The sequence below is a fragment of the Rhipicephalus microplus genome, chromosome 2, assembly GCF_043290135.1.
Source record: "Rhipicephalus microplus isolate Deutch F79 chromosome 2, USDA_Rmic, whole genome shotgun sequence".
Lineage (NCBI taxonomy): Eukaryota > Metazoa > Arthropoda > Arachnida > Ixodida > Ixodidae > Rhipicephalus > Rhipicephalus microplus.
In genome coordinates this window covers 68535008-68557048 of record NC_134701.1, presented here as the reverse complement: position 1 = coordinate 68557048, position 22041 = coordinate 68535008, and the positions used below count along the sequence as shown (strand labels likewise).

General features: G+C 46.1%; 1 protein-coding gene across 2 annotated transcripts in view; it reads right to left on the bottom strand.

The window, feature by feature from the left end:
* LOC119169862 (uncharacterized) overlaps nucleotides 1–22041 on the bottom strand; it is a 225998-nt gene that overhangs the window by 187935 nt on the left and 16022 nt on the right. Inside the window, exons 1-2 of one of the 2 annotated variants that reach the window (XM_075886555.1) lie at nucleotides 8352–8474; nucleotides 2817–2911 (exon numbers count right to left, since the gene is read on the bottom strand). In XM_075886555.1, coding sequence (XP_075742670.1) covers nucleotides 2817–2911; nucleotides 8352–8452 — 196 coding nt within the window. In that variant the 5' untranslated portion in view covers nucleotides 8453–8474. Of the gene's footprint in view, nucleotides 1–2816; nucleotides 2912–8351; nucleotides 8475–22041 lie in introns of those variants that run through there. The other variant, XM_075886556.1, reaches the window with a different exon arrangement.

Genomic DNA, 22041 nt, shown 5'->3' with positions numbered 1-22041 from the left:
TGTAATTGTCAAGCATATGATCACATTCCTAGAAAATAAAAATTACTTTTATCCTTATCAGCATGGCTTTAGAAGTAAAGTCTCGACTACAACACAGTTTAACGAAACTATTCATGACTTTGCGACAGCTTCAGCTATGAATGAACAAAATGATGTCATCTGCATAGATTTCGCTGAGGCGTTCGATAAGGTACCTCACGACAGATTACTGTATAAGCTTCACTGCGCTGGACTAAGTCAACTTTTACTTATTTGGAATAAAGCCTACCTAAATGACAGGAAGCAATCTGTGAAAATTGATAACTCTATGTCTAGCCCACTAGAAGTGTTTTCTGGGGTTCCACAAGGCTCGATTCTTGGGCTCTTATTGTTTGTGATATATGTCAATGATATCGCAGATATAGCAAAACCCCACGTTAAGCTCAAACTGTTTGCTGATGATTGTTTATTTACGCACGAGTGACTGGTAGGAAGGACCAATTGAACGTTGTCGAATGTCTGAAGGAGTTACACTCATGGTGTGAAGCTTCGGGAATGGAAGTAAATTATTCGAAATCTACCGTCACCCACAATTCTAGCAAAAAAAAACGATAACTCCAATTGAATACTGTATCGCGAATCATACCTTGTTGAGAGTTAATGCGCTTAGGTACCTAGGTCTAACAATAACGCATAACCTAAAGTGGCACACACATTTTGATAATGTTTGCTCTAGAGCCTCACACAAATTGCACATATTAAGAAAAAACTGCAGGGTGCTATTATGGACGTAAAACTTCTTGCTTTGAAAACTTCCATACGGCCGATACTGGAATATGCCAGTATGTCTGGAGTGCCCACCAACAAGTGCTTGTAAATAAACTTGAACGCATACAACGGCTTGCAGCTCGCTTTATATGCTCGAGATATAAGCAGAACGATTCAGTCACAGAAATGCTACAACTATGTGATCTGGAGACGCTCCACAAGCGCAGACGCAAAAATAGATTAAGGTTTCCTTTTCAGTTATTAGAAGGTGAGTTTAAAATTAACAGAAATGACTACATAGAACAACCTGAGAAGCGAAGTGAGAGGGCAAACCATACACGAGTACTGCAACCTTATTTTGCACGAACGAAGGCGTACCATCATACTTTCTTCCCCGATGTCATTGAAGATTGGAATGGGTTACCGAGCAACATAGTCAATGCGAGTGATGTTAATAAATTTGTGAATTTACTTGATCTACATATATGTGATTTATTGTAAATATTATTACGATTGTTATTCGTTGCATTGCGAATCAGGGTGTGTGGAATGCAGAGCTTTCGTTTGGAATGCAGAGTTTTCACGGATTTGTATGTATGTATACCTGATTTATCATTGGGAGATGTATAGTTATATCCCCAATTTGTTTGTACAGAGTGTCGTAGCTTTCCTGTAATGACCCTTAATAGAGGTTTCACAGTATTTTTAATACAAAATAAGTAAAAAATAAAACTAGTAATCCAATCTGTACACCCTAAATTCCTCCCCTTCTCAGCATTCTTATTGTAGCGTACAATAAATGCCCAGGACAACCAAGTTTTTGCGTTCAATTGTTTTTCTGAGGCATTCATCAACTCTACAAAATTATATTCGTCTCTGCCTGAAACGGAAATACAGAGTTCGCTGAAAAATGTGTTGTTGTCCGTAATGGATTGCTGTCGGCCATTTTATAGTTCTGCATTTATATGGACACTCTCACAAGGTGTTTTCAGTCGGCAGCGCCATTATGTACCGTATATGTATATGCATATATAAGTGTACAAAAAGTCTCGTGGAAAATAAGTCATAAGGTGATTTTCTGAAGAACACTTTCGAATCAGTGAGCCAACGCTCCACAGTGCACTGCAATAGAAGGCTCCACCACACAGCATTTGTCCTTGAGTTTTGTAAGGGCAAGCCATCTGTATACATGACTTACCTCCGGCAATACGCGCATGTCGGAGACATTCGCCGTGTTTCCTGCGTTACTAGTGAGATGCTACGAAGAACGTGCTTTGAAGCTTGTCACCCCACTCATTTTCATACCCGTGCTTCTCTCCTAACTGTACATGTCTAGAAGGCATGATCACCCGTGTGCTCACGTTTATCTCATGATGAGCGCCGTTTTGACGTCTTGTGCATTTGCTGTAAAATCAGCCTTGAAGCAACAGAGTGAACAAAAATAACTTCACACGCTGCAGCGTTGGCGTTCACGAAAAGAACGCGCTGCTCAAACTCAATGCAGTGATGAACGTATGTGAAGTTTAGTGCCCTGAAACCACGATACGATTATGAGTTGATGCCGTAGCAGAGGGCTCTGGAATTCTCGACGACATGTGGTTTTTTAACGTGCACTCAAATATATGTCCACGCACCTGCAGTATTTTCGCCTTCATCGAAAACGCAGCCGCCGCAGCTGGCATTCGATCTCGCGGCCTGCGAGTCAGCAGCCGAGTACCTTAGTCCCTAGACCACCGCAGCGGAGTAAGCTCAGTGAACTAAAGACTGTGCAGTTGGTGGTTTGCTCATATCGGCCCACCTAATCCATTCGTTTTGTGCGTCCTGCTTTGTGCGTGAGCAGCGCGTGTCGACCTCTCAACGTAGTTAGTTCGCGGTCTTCCTGTGCGCGTTGTTTTCGAGCGTTTCATTTGTTTGAGCAGTGCGCTGCGCGTGTCGAGCTGCTTGCCGTTCTTCGCTTTACATTTGAATTTTTCACCATTGCATTCATTGCTTCAAGCATGCGGGGAAACTGTGACTTTTCTCTCAGGAAGTCTGAGTGTTATTTTATATAAAGTATATGCCACACTCACTGATGAAAACAAAAACAAGCATTAGGATGGCCATGATGATCAGGAGCAGCACGGCCAGCGCAATGAGGCAGGTGTAAATCGTATCTCTTCTCTCGCTGCAATGAAGAAAAGGAACAACAACCATGCAAGGTGTCAGTAGTCGTCGAGACGGCATGTGCGCTGGCTGTTTTATTACTTCCCTCAAATTAAAGAGAAAATCGCGAAACTTCCTCAGCTCATCAGCAACTTCTGTATACAAAATCTCAAGAGTATCTCCAAATAGTTGGCTCCGTTCAAGTAGGTGCGACACTTTCAGCAGTGCTTTTAAAAGTACACTCAAGGTAAGATGGGTGTTTTTTTGTTCCGAATCTTTATTCGGATTGCCTGCGTTCTCTTGCTTGAAAACTCGGTGGTAGTCATTTTCTTATCGGGAACGCCATATATGTCACGCTGATAGTGGGCATGTCATACGGCACCTGAAAGTGCCGGGTGCACTGCAATAATGCAAAGGAAGGAATGCAATAGAGAAAACAATTTTTGTTTTGGAGCATGAATACACCCATATTACGCAATACTTTTTTATAGTGTATAGCAATTTTAAGCAAATAACTAACCAAACAGCACTAATGTATTTTTTTCTGTGCAAAGCATATATTGTAATGAAACTGCGCTGGAGTGAGTTGTCATACCTACATTATTCATTGCAACTGGTTAATCTCTGTTATTTTGTGAAAGCCTATACGTGCTCAGATTTAATTTTTTTTTGTACAATTCTCTACACAGTACTAGAGGCCCGCATAATTATCGATGTCAATAGATGTTATAGGGTGCTATACGGGTTAGATTTTCTTTGCCACGCACCACGGCGTCCCTCATAGTTATTCCCTGCTTTGTGCACACGAAAGTGAAGATATTTTCGCAAAACATGCTCCTAAGATTACATTTCTTGCTGGCGATTCAGCGTCTTTGGAGAAATTCGTCTTTAAAAATTAAGCAGAAATTTGTGCCAAGCTTTCACGTTGAAAAGTAGTTTTATGAAGCGTACCGTATTTTGTCTTTAATATAAGATAAAACTACAATCAGTGTTTTGCCATCGCTGCCATTCAGGACTTATCACCAATCCGTGCCCTCGTTACTATAGCAGAACAGCTTGGTGATAATATTGCACTCCGGTGGGTTGTTGCTCGGAGTAAAGTAAAAGGGAAGTTCGTGAGAAAAACAACAATAATTACTTACCGAAGCATGCACAGGCCGCATTGTTCTTTCTTTATCAAACAAACATAACTCGCGAAAGCGCCGAGAGAAGCAGCAGAACTTTAATAAACAGAAGTGACTAGCCGGCAGCAATAACGAAACACGTTGTTTTACTGTCAGTAGTTGTCAGGTCGCTTGCTATTGGCTGCAAACTGCTGTCATCTTTCATTAGGCTGATGACAATGCAGGTACAATATACCTTCTTCTGACATGCACACGTTTCTCCTAAGTCGGATATTCTTCTCAATAGTGCGAGCGGGGACGTTTAACCTATTTCTGATTTAATATTTACATCGCAGCCAAAGGATTCCGTGAATTGCTCGTTGTAGCATATCGATTGAGTTTTTCTCATGCTTACAATTCTAAAACATTGCGACCTCCTTTCTATCCTAAACGGTAGGGTTGCCAACTACCCGCGTTTAGTTGGACTCTTTTGACTTTTCGTAGAGCACTTCGGGTCCCGCGCAGTTTGTGATGGGACGAGACAGCTATTTGTTCCGAGTTCGTTCTGGATGTTCCAGTTCGAAATCTTTGCGTTCTACTGCACGCCCAACAACGTGCGTCGCGCTACGGCTGGTACACCAAGTTCACACACGCACGTATGAAGCAATTCTGCGTTGGCTGGCGGTGTCTGCAAGTAGCCCCATCCACTCAAGCTGAAGTCTTGCATGAAGTGTGCCAACATTAACGAGTACGTTCTCCAATAAAGGAGAAGTGTTGCGAGCAGCATATAACGAGTGAAGTTAACACTTCAAGAGTTAACAACTTTATTGAAGTATTGGTAAGTAAGGATTATTATTGGAAGTATTGGTGAAGTAAGGATTATTACGCTTGGCGTTAGAATTTTCTTTCTAACGCATTCTTTTCCCAATGTTGAGTACTAAATCTTTTCTTTACGCCGGTTTTAGTTCCCTGTCAAACTTCTCCAATGATCAACCTCGTGCGAGCACACAGCAGATGGCCCTGATGCTCTCTCTGTAAACGTGGCACTGGCAACTGCTACTCACAAGAGGACGAGTTTCGGAGATGGTATGCTGTGCTTCAGCCAATACAAAAGCCATCTCACAACAGTGAGGAATGTCATAATCAACACCACTTTAGCATACAGAAGTCTCACATACTAGACCATCGGCACAATTTCTGGAATCTGCAGCAACGACAATCGCACCCATGACGAATCGGAGGAGAGAGAGGCAACCGATGAAATTGCACAGAATACTTACTCGTAAAACATCCCGCCTAAAAAATGAAAAGTGAAAAAATGCCGTAGATGAGTGATGTTTCGCACATATTTCTTGTAGCAAAGGTAGCGACATGGAAAAAGCTGCGAAAGAACAAATGTTCATAATAAAGGAAAACACGGTTACTGTCCTGGGTGGCAGAAGTGCAAAATAACACATTTTCACAGCACTCATATCAAATGCGCAGCAATTCGTAGCGATTTAAAAAGACATTGATGCTTTTCTATCTATCTATCTATCTATCTATCTATCTATCTATCTATCTATCTATCTATCTATCTGTCTGTCTATCTATCTATCTATCTGTCTGCCTGTCTGTATATCTATCTATATATCTATCTATCTATCTATCTATCTATCTATGTAGTCTTAGAGCTCTCCCCAACATGGTGTATTCTAAAATAACACATACGGGCCTTAGTCAAGCTCAACACAAAGGCCATAACATACCGCGCAGGACGGGAAACCCTTTCCATCATTCACTTATGGCACATACATGCTTTTGACGACAGATGGTTTTAAAGGCATGCGCAAGAGGGGATTCACAAAGTGAGGTAAAATAGAAACAGAAAATGAATACGCTGTCACGTTATGATTTTCTGTGTCTCAAGGCTTTGTGTATTTCTTCTTTATTCATGCTCATTGTGAGTTCCTTGAAACAATGAATTATGCTGCCCCGACTTGCACCGTGCTTAATCTTAGCTACAAAATTAGTGTCGTCGAAGAGACAGTGCGTGTGCCCATGGCGTTGTTGATGAGAGAAAAGATCTATATCTGAGTGAACAACAAATCACAGTTCGCGTGCCATTCGAACATGGGCATCTTGCATTGCATTCAAGTATTCAGCCATGGTGTCACGCAGTATCCTTAAAACTGTTTACGACACTGACCCTATACAAGGCTCATGTCTGGGCAAAGTCCTTAGTTTTGTTAGTACTGACTGCTTGATTTTTAAGCAACGTCATAAACCACAACTCTGCAAGATTTGGCCAATCAACGCTCGTATACTTTAACGACCATTGCTTATGATATGCTCATCACTGCACGGTCGCGTGAACTTCGATGCAACAGAAGTGATAACTATATATGCTCTGTGCGATTGGGATGTTAGGGTGGACTGTGAGCTGCCCTGTACTATTCTGGGTAGATGGCGCGCCCAGTGAGGCCACAATATGCACACAACTGCTAGAACAAGACGAACACGTCAATCCAGTACATCAGTGAAACTTGCTTCTCGGCCAGTAAGTCCATACTTCGAAGCCAAAATGGTTGTGCACAAACTACGTAATAAGATGAGCGACACAGACGACCGCAAACTTTCAACCAGCAGACATGAGCCTGGACTTTCATGCGAAATATTTTACTACGGGGAAACCAGATGCTGAATCAACGTTCATAAAGGAAAACATAGATTATAAATATTCAATAAAGAGAATGCGTTTTTGTTTGCGCACGCCTGCCAATGTATAACTGCTCCAAATTTCAAAGGCACTAGAATTTTGGTCAGATGAAATTACGGCCCTGCTCAGGAACTAAGGTTTTCATACCTCGCTAAAGAAGATGCCGATGTTAGCCGAAGTTCAGTTTCTTTATCTGAATTTTAAAGCAGGTTCATTCATGGCCCTTTTCAATCTACCCGGCAAAACTGTGTGGTTACCGTTGTCAGCACATTGGCGAATGTGCACACATATTGACTGCAACGAAAAATAAAGTTAGTTGAATACTTTCATCGTCCAATTCTTCAGTGTCCTTAAGGATGCAGTTTGTTTGCAAGCGTCTTTTCCTTTGCTCGCGTTATGCTTTGCTACAAGCGGAAAATCCGGCACGAGCTGCTCGCGAATGATTTCGCCGATTGCGAGCCGTCAAAGTTGAAAAAAATCACGGCAAATCACATGACGTCCGTCCGTCCGTCCATGTATCGGCGTGTCTGTCCGTCCATGGATGGGTCCATGCGTCCGATCGCGTTCGAGAATGCAGACGGCGCGTGGGTAACACCGACGAGACATGATCTAAGGAAGCCTAGCGCAAACGTCTTCAACGCGCCCACCACTCTGTTTCCTCCATGTCCCACCAACAATCCGCCATGTGTGGTGAATATTTAGGATACTGAGAGAGGCCCTTGTTCTCCGTGTACCCAGCAAGGCCAACGCAGCAGCCAATCAGAGAGTAGCGGTACAGCACCATCTAGACTATCTTTGCTCAACTGCTGTTTTTATGCACTTCTGTGAGACAGTGCCATCTATTATACTGTTCGGGAGATACTCCCTTCTTTTCTTTCTCGTCTCTTCTCTCGGTTACGCGTGACTAATGACAAGGTGTGACTAAGAGAAGCTTCGCCCTTAAAACTAGAAAATACGAAGAATTCTAAGTATTGATAGAATTTGCATTTCCCTCGACTCAGCGCACCCTTGTATACAATAGCAATGCAGTGGCTCGTGAGTATGGAATGTTGTAATGAGTGAAATTTACAGCTATTCATCTCTGCACTCACATGAACGCGCTCTGTGCTAAGCGTTACAGCATTCTCTTTCAATGCACTGAAACATGGTTAATGGTGCTCATTCACTGAAAAATTTGTCGCAAATAGAAAGAAGCAGGAATGCTCGGTCACCATAGCCTTAAGCGTAATCGCCTTGACGCAAACGGCTCATAGACAAACACGCTACAGAACACCAACTCGAGCTGTTGTGCGACCAAGCAAGCGATGACGGGAATGTTAGACCAGTGGCGTGACTGTGCGCGTTTTCACTTGGTAGTAGTACCTTTAACAAGCACCTCAGAAAGTCAACCGAAAACCACATTTCACAACAAACTTTCAGTATAAAAAGTTTTACTGGTATATATATTCAACTACGCCGACTGTGCATCGTGTTCTGCATAGGGCGTTCAATGCATTACTTAAAAAAATTAGCAAGGCCTTCATAAAAAGTCACAAGCTTTGCCACAAAGGCGAATCGATCAACGTTATTGCAACAAATTGGAAGATCACGCGCTGAATGGCAAGCACATCGAAGCGTGCCTCGCGTTTCTCACGCACAAATGACGCACGCAACGTACTCACAGGTACAAATGAACGCGGATAGGCGTCTCAGTTGTTACTTCACTCGCCCTTTTCGCAAACGGAGGCTGTGCAACGAATGCAGTGATCTCTGTGCACCCCATAACTACCACAAAATCGTTCCAGTGCAAGCCCAATGCCAACGAAGACGCATGATCCTCCCCACCAAGAGATAAGGGCGCGCGAGCGATCGTTAATTACCCTCCTCTCCACGGGCCAAAGCACGTGTGAGAGATGAGAGCCAACACGCTTATTGCACCATATTGCTGATAAAGCTAAAACCACGATAGTCCCCCCTCCTTAAGATGGCCGCCAACAACGGTAAGTGGTAGGCATAAACAGCTTGACGTAAGAACGTTAGAGGAGGGACCTCTCGGTGGCACAGTGGTAAACGCCTTGCATTCAAGGCGCGGAGGTTCCACGTTAGATTCCGGGCGCCGGAGTCTCTTTCCTGGATTCTTTAAAAACAATACGCTTTCTTGGGGACCTTGGACGCAAGAATTTTGGTCTGTCTTTCTGTCTGTCTGTCTCTCTCTACATTTGTCTGTTTGTTCACTCTTAACGGCGTTGGGTACTTCAAATGGCCGACCCCATCCGCTGCGCCCATCAGTGTTACTCAAGATTGAGCGTTCATGCTTGTGCAATCGTCAATTAAAAAGCAAATATTGAGCATGTATGGAGCAGCATAACAACACGTATATATTCTGCACGTGTGTCTTTTACTAGAAAAGGCATAAGTAGTTTTAAGGGCCGCAGCGCTTATCACGCTGCGCTGACCATGCAACGCTTGCACGGACAGGCGAGTGCTTCCAGGGCTTTGCTAGGACAAGACGGTGGTGGCAGCTACCCGTCGCCTTGCGTTCTACACCTTTTTACCTCTGAGATGGGTGCGCAGACCTGTCTCAGAGCCACGCGCTTTTTTAAAAAAAAAATGGCAGCATATCCATGGAGTGAATGATGGAGAGTGGGGCGAAGAATTCGTCCGTCCATTCGTTCTTGCTTCCGTCCGTCCATTCGTCTGTCATTGTGACCATCTATTCGTCCATCAGCCCGTCCGTTCGTGTGTCTGTTCGTGCGTCCGTCCCTGCGTTCGTCCATGCAGCCGCCCCTGCATCCGTTCATGCGTCCATCCATGCATCTGTCTAAGTGTCAGTTCGTCCATCTATTCAACACTCCAAGTACCACCATCTCGCATCTTTTCATCATATATTCCCCATATAGAAGCACCATCATCCAGCGGCCATTCCTAGGACTAAACGAGAGGTGGCACACGCACACTTTCTTACGGCTTGCGCTTCGGGTCAACTTCCCACCTTTAACCACCTCGAGTTCATGGTATATACTAGTTCACTGTATTCATGGCACTGCGGCTGAATGCTCGCTAAACCTTTCGAAAACCAAGGAGGTTACGCCCAGCGAGTATGACGTAGCAAACTTTTTCAGTCAGATAGAGCTCAATGTACATGCCAACGGCTGCTAATGGGAAATGAGAGGCGGAGAATTCGGCTTTTACTTTCTTACGGCTTGCGCTTCGTATCTACTTCCCATTTTTAACCACCTCGAGTTCATTCATGGTATATACAAGTTCATTGTATTCATGGCACTGCGGCTCAACGCTCACTAAACCTTTCTAAAGCTGAGGAGGTTACACCCAGCGAGTATAACGTAGCAACCATTTTTTGTCAGATAGTGCTAAATGTACATGCCAATGGCTGGTAATGGTGATTGCAGCCTGCGCGTTAACTAAAAGGCGAATGATTCTGTCTCTTATTTACCATGAGCAGTCATTGACATGTACATTGACCACTATTTTTTACTGTTCAACAACGCACAGAAGAAGTCTCTAACCGGCACCACCTTGGAGGTCAAAATGTTATACTTGTTACAAACTACGAGGGACGAACGGGTGCCGCGATAAGGAGGTTCGCCTCTAAAACTGCCAGATGGCGCTCATGTCTCACGTGTGACGTGAGTTGATGCACTTCTTCACCTTCGCTGCTTGCTCGTGGCACTCTAACGCAGCGCCTCCAGAATATTATTCATCAATTTTCTTGCGCAAAGCATCATATAAATGTCTTGTTCACTCTCTCCACACTCAAGACTGCCGTCTTTCGACGTTATTTGCAGATTAACATGCAGATGCGGGACCAATTTTTTTCTTTTGTGCTTATTCATATATATAGGTACATATACAGATACGATGCATGACATCGACGCCAACGTCGACGCCGATGCCGGCGGCAAAATCCGGCCGAAAGTGTCCTTATACTAGCTATCGCCATAAAAGCGTTATATTTGCGCATGTTTAATTCCATGGGCGATACGCTATGACATGGTTTAGACTTTGTCAAGAAGATTCAAAATTGCAGGGTTCGTTTATTATCCACGGTGCAGCCAGCTTTCGAAAAGCGCGTCAGTCGCAGCTGGCTCTCGAGCATATAGAAAACATGCGAACTTCCTTTAGGGGCGAAACTTCGTAAGATTTGGGTCTGTGCATGCATGTCTCTCTTGGTACGTGACTGCCTAGTTCTATGACACATTCAGCAAGTGTGGATGGAAGGGCAGATGATGGACGGACAGACAGGCAGACAGACTGACGGATGATTTGAGGTTTACCAATAAAACCATGCGAAGCTTCCCTAAACTCATCATTCACTCCGTGGAAATGCTGCATTTTTTTAAATGCGAAGCATTTCTTAGCGAACTTCGGTGACTTTCAGCGTATCTATCTATCTATCTATCTATCTATCTATCTATCTATCTATCTATCTATCTATCTATCTATCTATCTATCTATCTAGCCACCTACGATTTTTAGCTCTCCTGGCTGTTTCGATAACGGTATTTATACCAAACTTGATATGGCATAACATGAATGTATGAAAAACATATTTGACTAGTGATAACATGAAAATCATGCTACCCAGCCAGACAGATTGCTGTCAAAATGTTTACGTTTAAATCATGACATGTATGTCATGAATTTCATTATTTACAAATCATGGTCTTCCAGCTCTTGCGGTGGTTTCGTTCAAATGACACGTTGGAAAACTGGTATAGTATGGCATGTTTGCACGGCACACACAAGAGACAGAGCCCAACCTGAAAATCGAGATTTGCGTGCCATGTAACAACCTTACTACATGCCACGCTCATGATGCTCTCGCAGTCGTTTCGCTAGCTTCTATTATACCAAATTTGGTAATACGGGACATGAATGGATGGCGAAAGAACGTGACTGCTGCAAACATGATAATCATTAGGTGCGTGTCATGTAACAACATGACTACTTGCTACGCTCATGATGCGCTCGCGGCCGTTTCGCTAGCTTCACGTGTACCAAACTCGGCATTACGTGACGCGAATGGACGACATAGGTAAATGACACATCCAAACATGATAATCATGGCATGTGTGTCATGTAACAACATGACTACATGCCACACTTATAATGAGCTCGTGGCTGTTTCGATAGCTTCGCATATGCCAAACTTGGTATTACGAGACACCAATGGATGACGAAGGTATGTGACTGGCGCCAATAAGACAACCATGAGATGCGTGCCTTGTGACAACATGAGTACATTCCACAGTCAATGCACCAATACTTTTCGCCGTGACGCAGTACGCGTACTCGCCGGCGTTCATTTCGTCGCGTATGATCACGCCGGCGTTGCCACGCTAGGCGCCGTTCCTGCCATATGCTCACAGGCGCGCACCCCGCTACATTGCTTTGATGCATGCGCGTTTCAGCACGTCCGGCGTCCCTCCATCACGAAAAGAGGGAGACACAGTGTTGTCTGGGCAGCATAACGCGGCCCCACGGCAACCAATGCAAAATGCAGCATGTTGCATTTTGCACCGGTTGCCATCGGGCCACGCTGACGGACGCTGGTCCCGCCTAACGTCAAACTATTGAGTGCTCGCGTTTCTAACATGGCGGCGCTGTGCCCAGCATGCGCGCGCGTCAACGCTACGTTGAATTAAATTAGGTCATTCATGATGCACTCATACTCAGGGTCTCGAACCGCAGGGGTGGACTGAGCGAGAGCAATCTCCTTCGGCTCTATCGTGCATTTCTCATGAGCCACATTAATTATGTCGCTTCGGCGTTGCGCTGGTCCAAAAGAGAAGAGGCAAGAATTGATACACTAAGGCGCAAAAGCATAAAGCGAGTGCTAGGCTTGCCTATCCACACTAGCACCGAGAAGCTCCTACAATTGGGCATGCATAACTCCCTCTCAGAGGTGATCGAGGCCCAGCAGATGGCTCAGGTCGTGCGACTATCGTCCTCGAGGGCTGGTAGGCGCATCCTGGAATCCATAGGCTGCGGTCCTACGGCGACTAACCAGCGTAATGTAACACTACCACCCTCAATCAGAGGCACGTTTTCGGTAGCTCCACTTCCAAGAAATGTCCACCCACAATACAATGTAGGGCGCCGCATAGTTCGGGCCCGTTCCTTATTAAAATCAGTTGCAAGCAGACGCATCTCGCGACCTTTGTCGATGCAGCCCAGTACGGGCGTTCGGATCGCTTCGCAGTGGTCTCGGTTGATCATAGTGGCACACTCCTATGCTCTGCCTCGGTTAGAAAGGTTTTGGCAATGGTGGCTGAGCAAATCGCCATCGCCATAGCAATGAAGGACCCACCACGTCCTAATGTCTTTACAGATTTGCGTTCCCCAGCTAGGGCTTTCGCCTCGGGCTTGATCTCGCGTGAGGCAGCGGCCATCCTCGGCTGTGAGGGGGCCGCCGGGTTTCACACCATAACATGGTTCCCGGCCCACATGGCGGCCAACGTACATCCTGATGTCTCCAACGCCAATAAATTCGCCCATGACCGTGCGCGAGGTATCGCTCACCGCGGCGGTCCCGGCGGATTCGCAGGCGGGGACGCCGGAAGATACAGGGACTCGCTACTCACTTTCCACGAGATCATGACTCATTATCATCTATCTCGGAGGGCTTTTTCACTTCCTCATCCTAAACTTACGCGACCACAATCATCGGCCTACAGGATGCTCAAAACGGGGTCTTTCCCTTCGCGAGGCAGGTTCAGTCATTTTTCGCCCAACATCGAGCCGCATTGTCCGGACTGCGGAGAGGCGTATTGCTCATTACCTCATATGCTCTGGCAATGTCCTGCGTTACGTGACGCAGAGTTCAACAGAGAAGAGGACTGGGAGGAAGCCCTTAACAGCGGCGACCTCTTGATTCAACTTCGGGCTGTCCAGAGGGCCTGCGAGAGGGCGGAGGGCCACGGTCTTCCGGTCCCTACGTGGGAGCGGCCCGCGACTGCTACGGATTCCCCCTAAACGGGGCCGTTACAACGCAGTTCCTCGGGACCTGAATAAAGTTCTTTGTCTGTCTGTCTGTCTGTCTTGATGCACTCAAGGCCGTTTTGCTAGCACCCACATATATCAAATTTGGTGTTACGTGACGGCAATGGGTGACGAAATATATGACTAGTGCGAAGATGATAATCCTGACACGCATGTCATGTAAGAACATGACAACATACCACGCTCATAACGTGCTTGCGGCCGTTTTGCTAGCTTCACACATACTAAATTTGGTATCATATTTGGTATCATGTGACGTGAATAGATGACGAAGGTAAACGACGCATCTATCATAATAATCATGATGCCGAAGTCATGTGCAGTATCATTTACCTCTATCTTGTTACGTTGTGCTAATTTTGAAGTGACATATCAAAATTTCTCATTCGTGCTTCGCATATCATTGATTCTCACTGCACGTAGAATCTGCCAATTTTTTATCTTTTCTAGTGGTGGGTGCCGCTCTCGACCTCAACCCATTATATTGTTAGAGTTACTGACTCGGCGTAGCACTTTGCGCGGGCCAAAATACCGGCTCACTGAGGCCTTGGCCATGGTCGAACGAACATTCACTTCATCTCCGATGCTGTAGACCACTTCTCTTTGGTGGTTGATATAGCAGCATGCGTCTATCTTCTGGTGCTGGCCGATTAGCTGCCTCATGCTCATGGTGCGGACCGAGAATTTGTTTTTCCTTATCTCACACGAAAGAGTCGTGCTGGCCGATGTCAAATCGTGCGAGGTTTCGAGCTTCCACGGCATACACTGCGCATTCCTCGGCGTCTTTTGCCAACTTCTCTATGTTTTGACACGCTAGCATAGACACTAGCATAGTCTGCACATCGCGGCCGCAAAGAAGCCGAAATGGCGTGAATTGCGTGGTTTTTTGCACGGCGATGTTATACGCGAAGATCCCGTAGGGCAAGATCTGGTCCTATGTTTGGTGCTGTAAGTCGATCTACATTGAGATTGTGTCTGCGAATGTCTTATTCAGTCGCTTGATAAGCCATTTGGTTTGCAGATGGTACGCTGTTGTCTTTTGGTGTCTGGTGTTGCTTATATGAAAAACTTCGTTAATAAGTTGCACCGTGAATGCTTTCACTCTTTCTGTTAACACGTCAGAAGGTGCATTTGACGCAACACGCTGTGGTGGCTTAAAAATTGCGCTGTCTAAGATGTGCCCCGCCAGATCACCAGCGTCTCAGCATAGCGTGTTCAATAATTTCGTAGCGTGTTCAATTGATTGCCACAATCATCCAGTTATTGCGGACGGCAGACAAGAAAAATGGATCAAAAGTGTCCATGCCGACTTGGTCGAACGGCATTCCAGGTTGTTCAATTGGCTGAAGTAAGCCACCAAGCTTAACAACTGGTTGCTTCAGGCACTTGCAATCGCGACAGTCTTTGACGTACTCTTTGACGCTTGCCGACAGCTCGGGTTCATAATATCTGTCAGTCTCTATGGCAAATGTCTGTGAGTAGCCCAGATGTCAGTTCATCATGGTAAGTTAAGGGCACATCGCCTCGCATGTTTCGAGGAACCTCCAGAATGTAAGCATGGTCGTTCTAACGGGCAACCTTTCAGGAGCGACACTCCTTAATCCATGGGTCATGTGTCCTTGATTCCTGCAGTAGTAGTAGTTGTAGTAGTAATTGTATCAGAGCGGTAGCCACCTCTCATTTGGTCCTTGAAGTGAATGACGGCACTTGTATATGATCAATAAATGACGAAAAAATGCGAGATGGCGGTACTTGGAGTGTTCACAAGATGAATGGGTGGATGGACGCAGCAATGGACAGACAGGCATGCAGACGGACGGACGCGCGGATGTACGGACAGACAGACAGACGCACTGATGGGCGCACGAGCAGAGCGATAGACGCACGGATGAATAGATGGATGGATGAACGGACGCATGGATGGACGGACAGCCCGAATAGATGGACTCACAAACGGACGCATGGACCTACGGACGAACGCAGAGACATACGCGAGGACAGACGGACGGACGTATGGACAGAAGAGTGCACGGATGGACACGTAAACGGACGTATGGATGGACGCAAGGACCGATGGACGCACGGAAGGACGCATCGACGAACGAAAGCAAGAACGAATTGGCAGACACATGCTTCACCCCACCCACCATCAGTCACTCCGTCGATGCCGTGATTTTTGTACAGCATGCTTTCTTGCAGGTAAAGTGACGTCAACGAGCAGGACAAATGACGTGGTATGCTTCTGTTGCGGCCCTCTAAATGATCGATGATTGGTCAAATCTCTTTATTAACACACTGTCATCTGCTTAGGTGTGGCGAACTAATGGCACTTAGGAAACATTCGTGGTATTCTGCTCCCTGATTGATGAGTTGAAGGGGTGCGCGCGGCAGGGTTTCAGTGTCTTTTTGCTTACGGGGGCGCTTATCAATCATGGTGGCGCCAATATTCCGCAGCCGCAACCTTGACGGTGCTAGTCGTCCCGAAGGGTCACGCATGTTCGCGATCCAACAGAGGGCATGATGTTCCATTACGATCTTGGAGGGATGACCATGAAGGTGCGCGTGAAACTTGGTGATTCCTCGTACGTCTGCGAAGCACTCTATGTCTTTCGAGGAATACTTCACCTCGGCGCGGGATAAGAAGCGGCGGGCGTAGGCTATGACTCTCAATGTCATTTTGACGGTAAATGAGCATTTCTCCGATACCAATTTTATTGAAGTCAGCGTGCACCTTCATGTCAATATCATCATCCAAATGAACGAGAAAGGGCGCTGATTGTATGTGCTGTTGTAGTTAAGCGAAAGCTTCTGTTTGCTCGTTTTCTAAAACAAATGGTGCATCGTCCCTTCTGGAAGAGGCTAGGAATCCTCTATCCGTGAAATGCAGGGAATAAACCTGCGACCGTAAGCACACAAACCAACGAAATGCTGGACATCCTTATTGACAGGAGAATTTGCCAACAGCGGCTAGCTAGTCTGGAAAGAACTGGACCCCTACGGCACTGATTATGTGACCAAGAAATTAGAGTTCATCATAACCGAAGGGGCACCTCTGTGGCTTTAGTTTGAGGTCTCCCAATTAGATAGCCTGCAGCACACTGTGCCAAGAATGAAGATACCGCTCGAACGTTGCAGAAAAGACCGCCACATTATGAAGATTCAAGACAAGTCTGCCACTTTAGCCCAGAGAGGATTGAATCCATCATTCGCTAGAAGCTTACCGGCAATGAACACAAACTAAAAGGACGCACTCTACATGAGTAGAGGCCGTCTGGAGCCACGAAGGCAGTTTTCTTGTGGTCTCGCTCATCCACCTCGACTTGCCAGTACCCACTTATCAGATCAAGACAAGACAAATGATGGTCAAGGCGAAGTCTATGTGACGAGTTGTTCATACGCGGCAGCGGGTACCCGTCCTTCTTGGTCACGTTGGTAAGCTTCCATTAGAAGCTAAGAAGGAATTCAAAATGTCCCGTCTTTTTTTTCACAAAAACCACCGGAGATGACCAGGCACTGTTGGACGGGTTGATGACACTAACGTCAAGTATGTCTCGGACTTGTGTATCTATAGCTTTGAGTTCTTCTGTCAACACCCTGCCGCAGTGGTCTAGTGGCTAAGGCACTTGGCTGCTCAGCAGCAGGTCGCGGAATCGAATTCCGGCTGCGGCGGCTGCGTTTCCGATGGAGGTGGAAATGCTGTAGGCCCGTGTGCTCAGGTTCGGGTGCATGGTAAAGAGGTGGTGCCAATATATTTGTGGCATGCGTTTTCTTTGGTTTAAGCGTTTCCTTTGACTCCAGGAAGCATGATACAAGCACCAAGATTCGTGTATTTTCGCTAAATAGTTGAATAGTGCTCTACTTATGTGGACCATTTTCGGTTTTGGTTTCGCGGCGCCGAGTTGGGCAGTGACGTCAATACAGATGTGGCTTGGTCACGTGACCACACAAGGCTGTGACGTACATCGTGCTGAGTTTCGTCTGCTCTCACTGACGTGCCACACAAGCACCAGCAAAAGAAACGCGCTGACAGTCGTCGTGACCACCTGCAGTAGCATCCAGGCACCGGCAAGGCAAAAGACAGCCACAAGGAAACCAAGCGTTTATCTTTACACCGTACGTACAGTAGGCTGAAGGAAGAGGCGCAGCACCACAGTTGAACGCGAGCAGCGTCTCTGACGGATGCCTTCGTTGTCCGTAAAGGACGCGTAGAGTGTCTCTTCGAAAGCATCCCGTATCCTCCGCGCACAGTCTATCTGCAAGGGACGACCGCACGCTCCTAACAGCAGCCTCATTTCGGAGTTGGCGGAGGTCACTCACGTCACTACAAAACTGGTATGACGTCACGACAACTGCCGTTCCTTCTCCCATTCTGAAACGTCAGTGTTTCTGCGCAAGCGATGAGACTAGATCGCAATAGTGAGCATCAGGTACATATTTAAAAGTGAAATAATATATATTTTACGCGTTTTCGTGTCCGAGCCTCCGTATGGAGAGTCCTTGCATACAGAGGAAAGCCACAAAAGCCTTGGGGTAGCCTTAAAATTTGGTGGCACCACCCCTTTAAGAAATCCCAGGTGGTCGAAATTCTCGGAGCCCTCACTATGGCGTCTCGCATAATGATATAGTGGTTTTGGGACGTTAAACCCCACATATCAATCAATCAATCTTCTGTCAACATGCCTTAAAGGGCCTGCTTCATCGGTCATGCGTCGTCTTACATAAGTATCTTTTGCCGAGTGTGAATTTTTTGCGCACCTTTGAGCAACTTGCGAAGCAGTACCTGAATTGAAAACATTTCGAGAGCAGGACAGTCTGTTTATTGATCGAATGCTCAAGATTGATGTCGATGTGAACGGCCGCCGTGTCTTATGTGTCCGCTGCTTCTGACTGAAAACAGTTGCTAACTTTTGTGATTGGCTAAAGGGATCGAAGTGCGGCAGAAGAGGTGCTCATGCTCGTTACTTAAGTTGGTAACAAGCAACTGCGATCAGTCACCCTGAAGCCACTTATGGCTACACAAACGCCTCGTTTCAGTAGGTGGCTTAGTTCGTCTCGGCCCCTGGTTCACCATCGCCGAAATTACAGCATGTGACGTCGACCAGGATGATTGCTCGAGGAGGAAGGGTTGCGCTGTATGCAGAAACATGAAGTGTGTCGAGAGGCCATTCGTCATTCTGTGCGTTCATTGCACGCTCAGCCTAAAACCCGACACGACGCTCTTGAAGCTCAAAATTAGTGCAATACTCTTCCAGAAAGTCAACTCTAAAAATAACGTCACAGAGCATATGAATAGGTTGAGGCAGCTTGCAACGAAGGTATGTTTTTAGATCTGAACTCTAGTAGCGCAAGCGCCCAGTGGAGTGATGAAATGGCCACCAGCTGGCCGACTCAAAAGGTGTGACATGGCGTGCTTACTTCCTTTATTTGCGAGGCCAGTTTCCCACCTGATATATGTAGTTTGCGCCAGTACTCACTAACACAAAACCACGTAACCACCAATCATCACTGATATTAAAGCAAGTCTCTTCTTAACTGATTAGAAGAATATTTGGACTTCAATGTTAGTCCAAACCTTCATAAAAACAACTAAAAATGGTATTATTAATATATAACGTGCTCACTTTCAGGTTGTCCAAATAAAATACAAACTACTATCATGTATGTAAATATGCGATTTCGTTTCAGTATATTGAGAGAGAGAGAGGGATATTATACTTTATTGGGCTCTGGAGCTGTTCTGCCAAGCACTGTTCTGCAGAATGCTTGTGGATGGGTCCTCAGTCCAGGACTCTTGCGGACTTGCTGCCCGTCTGGCGCGTTCAACCAGCCAGATCTGGTCATCCGCTTCCTCGCTGGACAGTGCAGCCTTCCACTGATCCGGCGTGGTGTTGTGCATTAGGGGTACTGCCATTATACTTTGGCATTCGTATGCTGTGTGGTATACTGTGGGTTTCTCGCCACACCAGGCACTTGAGTCTCAGTATTTTGTTGGGTGTATTTTACTGTAAACGTGTAAGCATGGGTATGAATTTGTTTGTACCTGCCGCCAGGATACTGACTGCACCCTGTCTAATTTTCAGTGGGGCGGGAGGTATTGCCTTCTTGTCCCTTCGAAATGCTGCAGAATGTCCCTGTAAGAGCAGGCTACTGCCTCAATGCTCCCGGCCATCGCTCTCTCTCGGCTAGTGTATCCTCGAGACATGAGATCGGCCTGAACATTCCCGGATATACCCTCGTGCCCTGTGGGCAATATTTTTTGGTGATTTTTGTTGCTCACACCGTCAGGGTTTAAAATTCCGGCGGCGTTCTTGCGTACCATACCATTTTTGTATTCCCGGCAGGCATCCTGAGAGTCCGTGATTATTACAATCGATTGACCTGATCTGTTGCCTTCGGTGACCGCTAGAGTGACGGCGGCCTCCTCGGCATCTAACACAGTGTAATTCTTGAGCGATGCGCCTGTCCTTCTTCTTTAAGTGAGCGTCGATCCTGGTCATCAAAGCGCCTTTCCCGTTCATGTATGTAGCAGCATCAACATAGACAACGTTTGTTTCTGTTCTGATTGGTCTTGGTAATGCTCTGCGCCTGCCCTGGTGATTCGTAGGGTGCATATGCCTAGAAATAGGAGTGACCTTCAATGTAGATCTGATCTCATTCGGTATGTCTACCGTGTGGTTCAGCTCTCGCATACTATCTCGGTAGCCTAATCTCTGGAGCAGGGCTCGTCATGTCGTAGTGTGCTGTAATCTAGTCTTCTGGGAGGCAAGCTTCGTCTCTCTGTGTTCGTCATAGGTATTTCTTTGTCCGAATTCTGTTAATATCCTGGTTGCCGTGCTTGTTGAGAGACCTAAGGCTATCTTGTTAGCCTTCTTGAGATAGCTTTCACTTTCTCTCTTTCTCTTTAGTTTAAATGCTGGTAGGGGAGGTTCTAGGTGGTTCTACTTACCACAAGTGCTCTTACAAGCTTGAGGGTCTCATTTTTTCTTGAGGCCGTTTCTTCTGTACGTTATGCGCGTGATCATTCTAGTTATCTGGGCTGCCGACTGAGACAGCAGTCTGATTGCGTGGTCCGCTCTCTTGTTAGATTGAATTCACATTGCCAGAAGCCTTAATGTCTTTACTTCCGGTATGCGGACCCCGGCTAGAGTCACCGTTAGGTCAACCATGTCGCTGGCGCCATGTCTGCACGTGCGCAACCTAAGTATTTTCGGCTTTTCAGGTGAAGATGACCATCCTCTTACTTTTGCATACTCTTACACACAATTGACAGCCACCTGTAGTTTCTCTTCGAGTCCCAGAGAGCCCTCTGTCACCCATATGATGATGTCATCGGCGTACATTGCATGCCGGATGCCATCTCTAGCATTCAGTTTCTTTGCCAGCTCGATCATTGCAATGTTGAACAAAAGAGGTTAGATCACGGATCCTTGTGGCGTTCCCTTGTTGGGCAGTAGGAACGTGTCTGACTGCAGGTCGCCTATTCCTATAGGCGCAGTCTATCAGTGAGGAAGGCCTTGACGTAGCCGTGGACTTTTTCTAGCCATTCAAGTTGGTTATTGTCAATAGTATGGCGTTATGGCTGACGTTTTCAAAGGCATCTTTGAGATCAAGAGCTAGTAATATATGTTCACCATGCTTAGGAACGGTGCTGAAAGCTTGCTTTTTGATGAGAAGGAAGACATCTTGCGTTGATAACTTTAGACGGAACCCAAACATCGTTTGAGGCATGAGGTCATTATCTTGCAGGTAGTTTTGCAGCCTGATCGTGATTATTCGTCCATGTAGTTTACTTAACCACGAAGTCAGTGGAATAGGTCGTAGGGTTTCGAAGCTCGCCTTTTTGCCTGGCTTTCGGATAGTGATGATCTGCGCGTGTCGCCACTTCATTAGAACGGTCTCCGAACCCAATGCTTTTTAAAAAATTCCGTGATGGATGTGATATGTTCCGGCCCAATGTTTCTTATTATGCATTGCTGATATTGTATGCCTCAGGTGCTGTGTTTTTGACGATCATTCTGATTGCCACGTACACCTCTTCTTGCTTGATGGGGTGGTCGAGTCACTTTCGGCACCTCGATAGGGGCTCGCGCTAGCATCGATGATCACAGACCCAGTGTATCGTTCCCTGATTTTACCTAGTAGCTCCACATCTTTAACTTGGAAGTTGCAGGCAATTTTGTGTAGCGTGCTATTTTCTGTTCTGGACTTGGTTGTATCGATTATGTTTCTCAGCAGCACCTAAGATTTTGCAGTCCCTAGCGTGCCCTTGAGCCAGTCCCAGAATTCGTTCCATTTGAGAGCTCTTGCGCGTATTGCTTTGCGTCAGCCGTTCACGCAGCAATTTTCGAT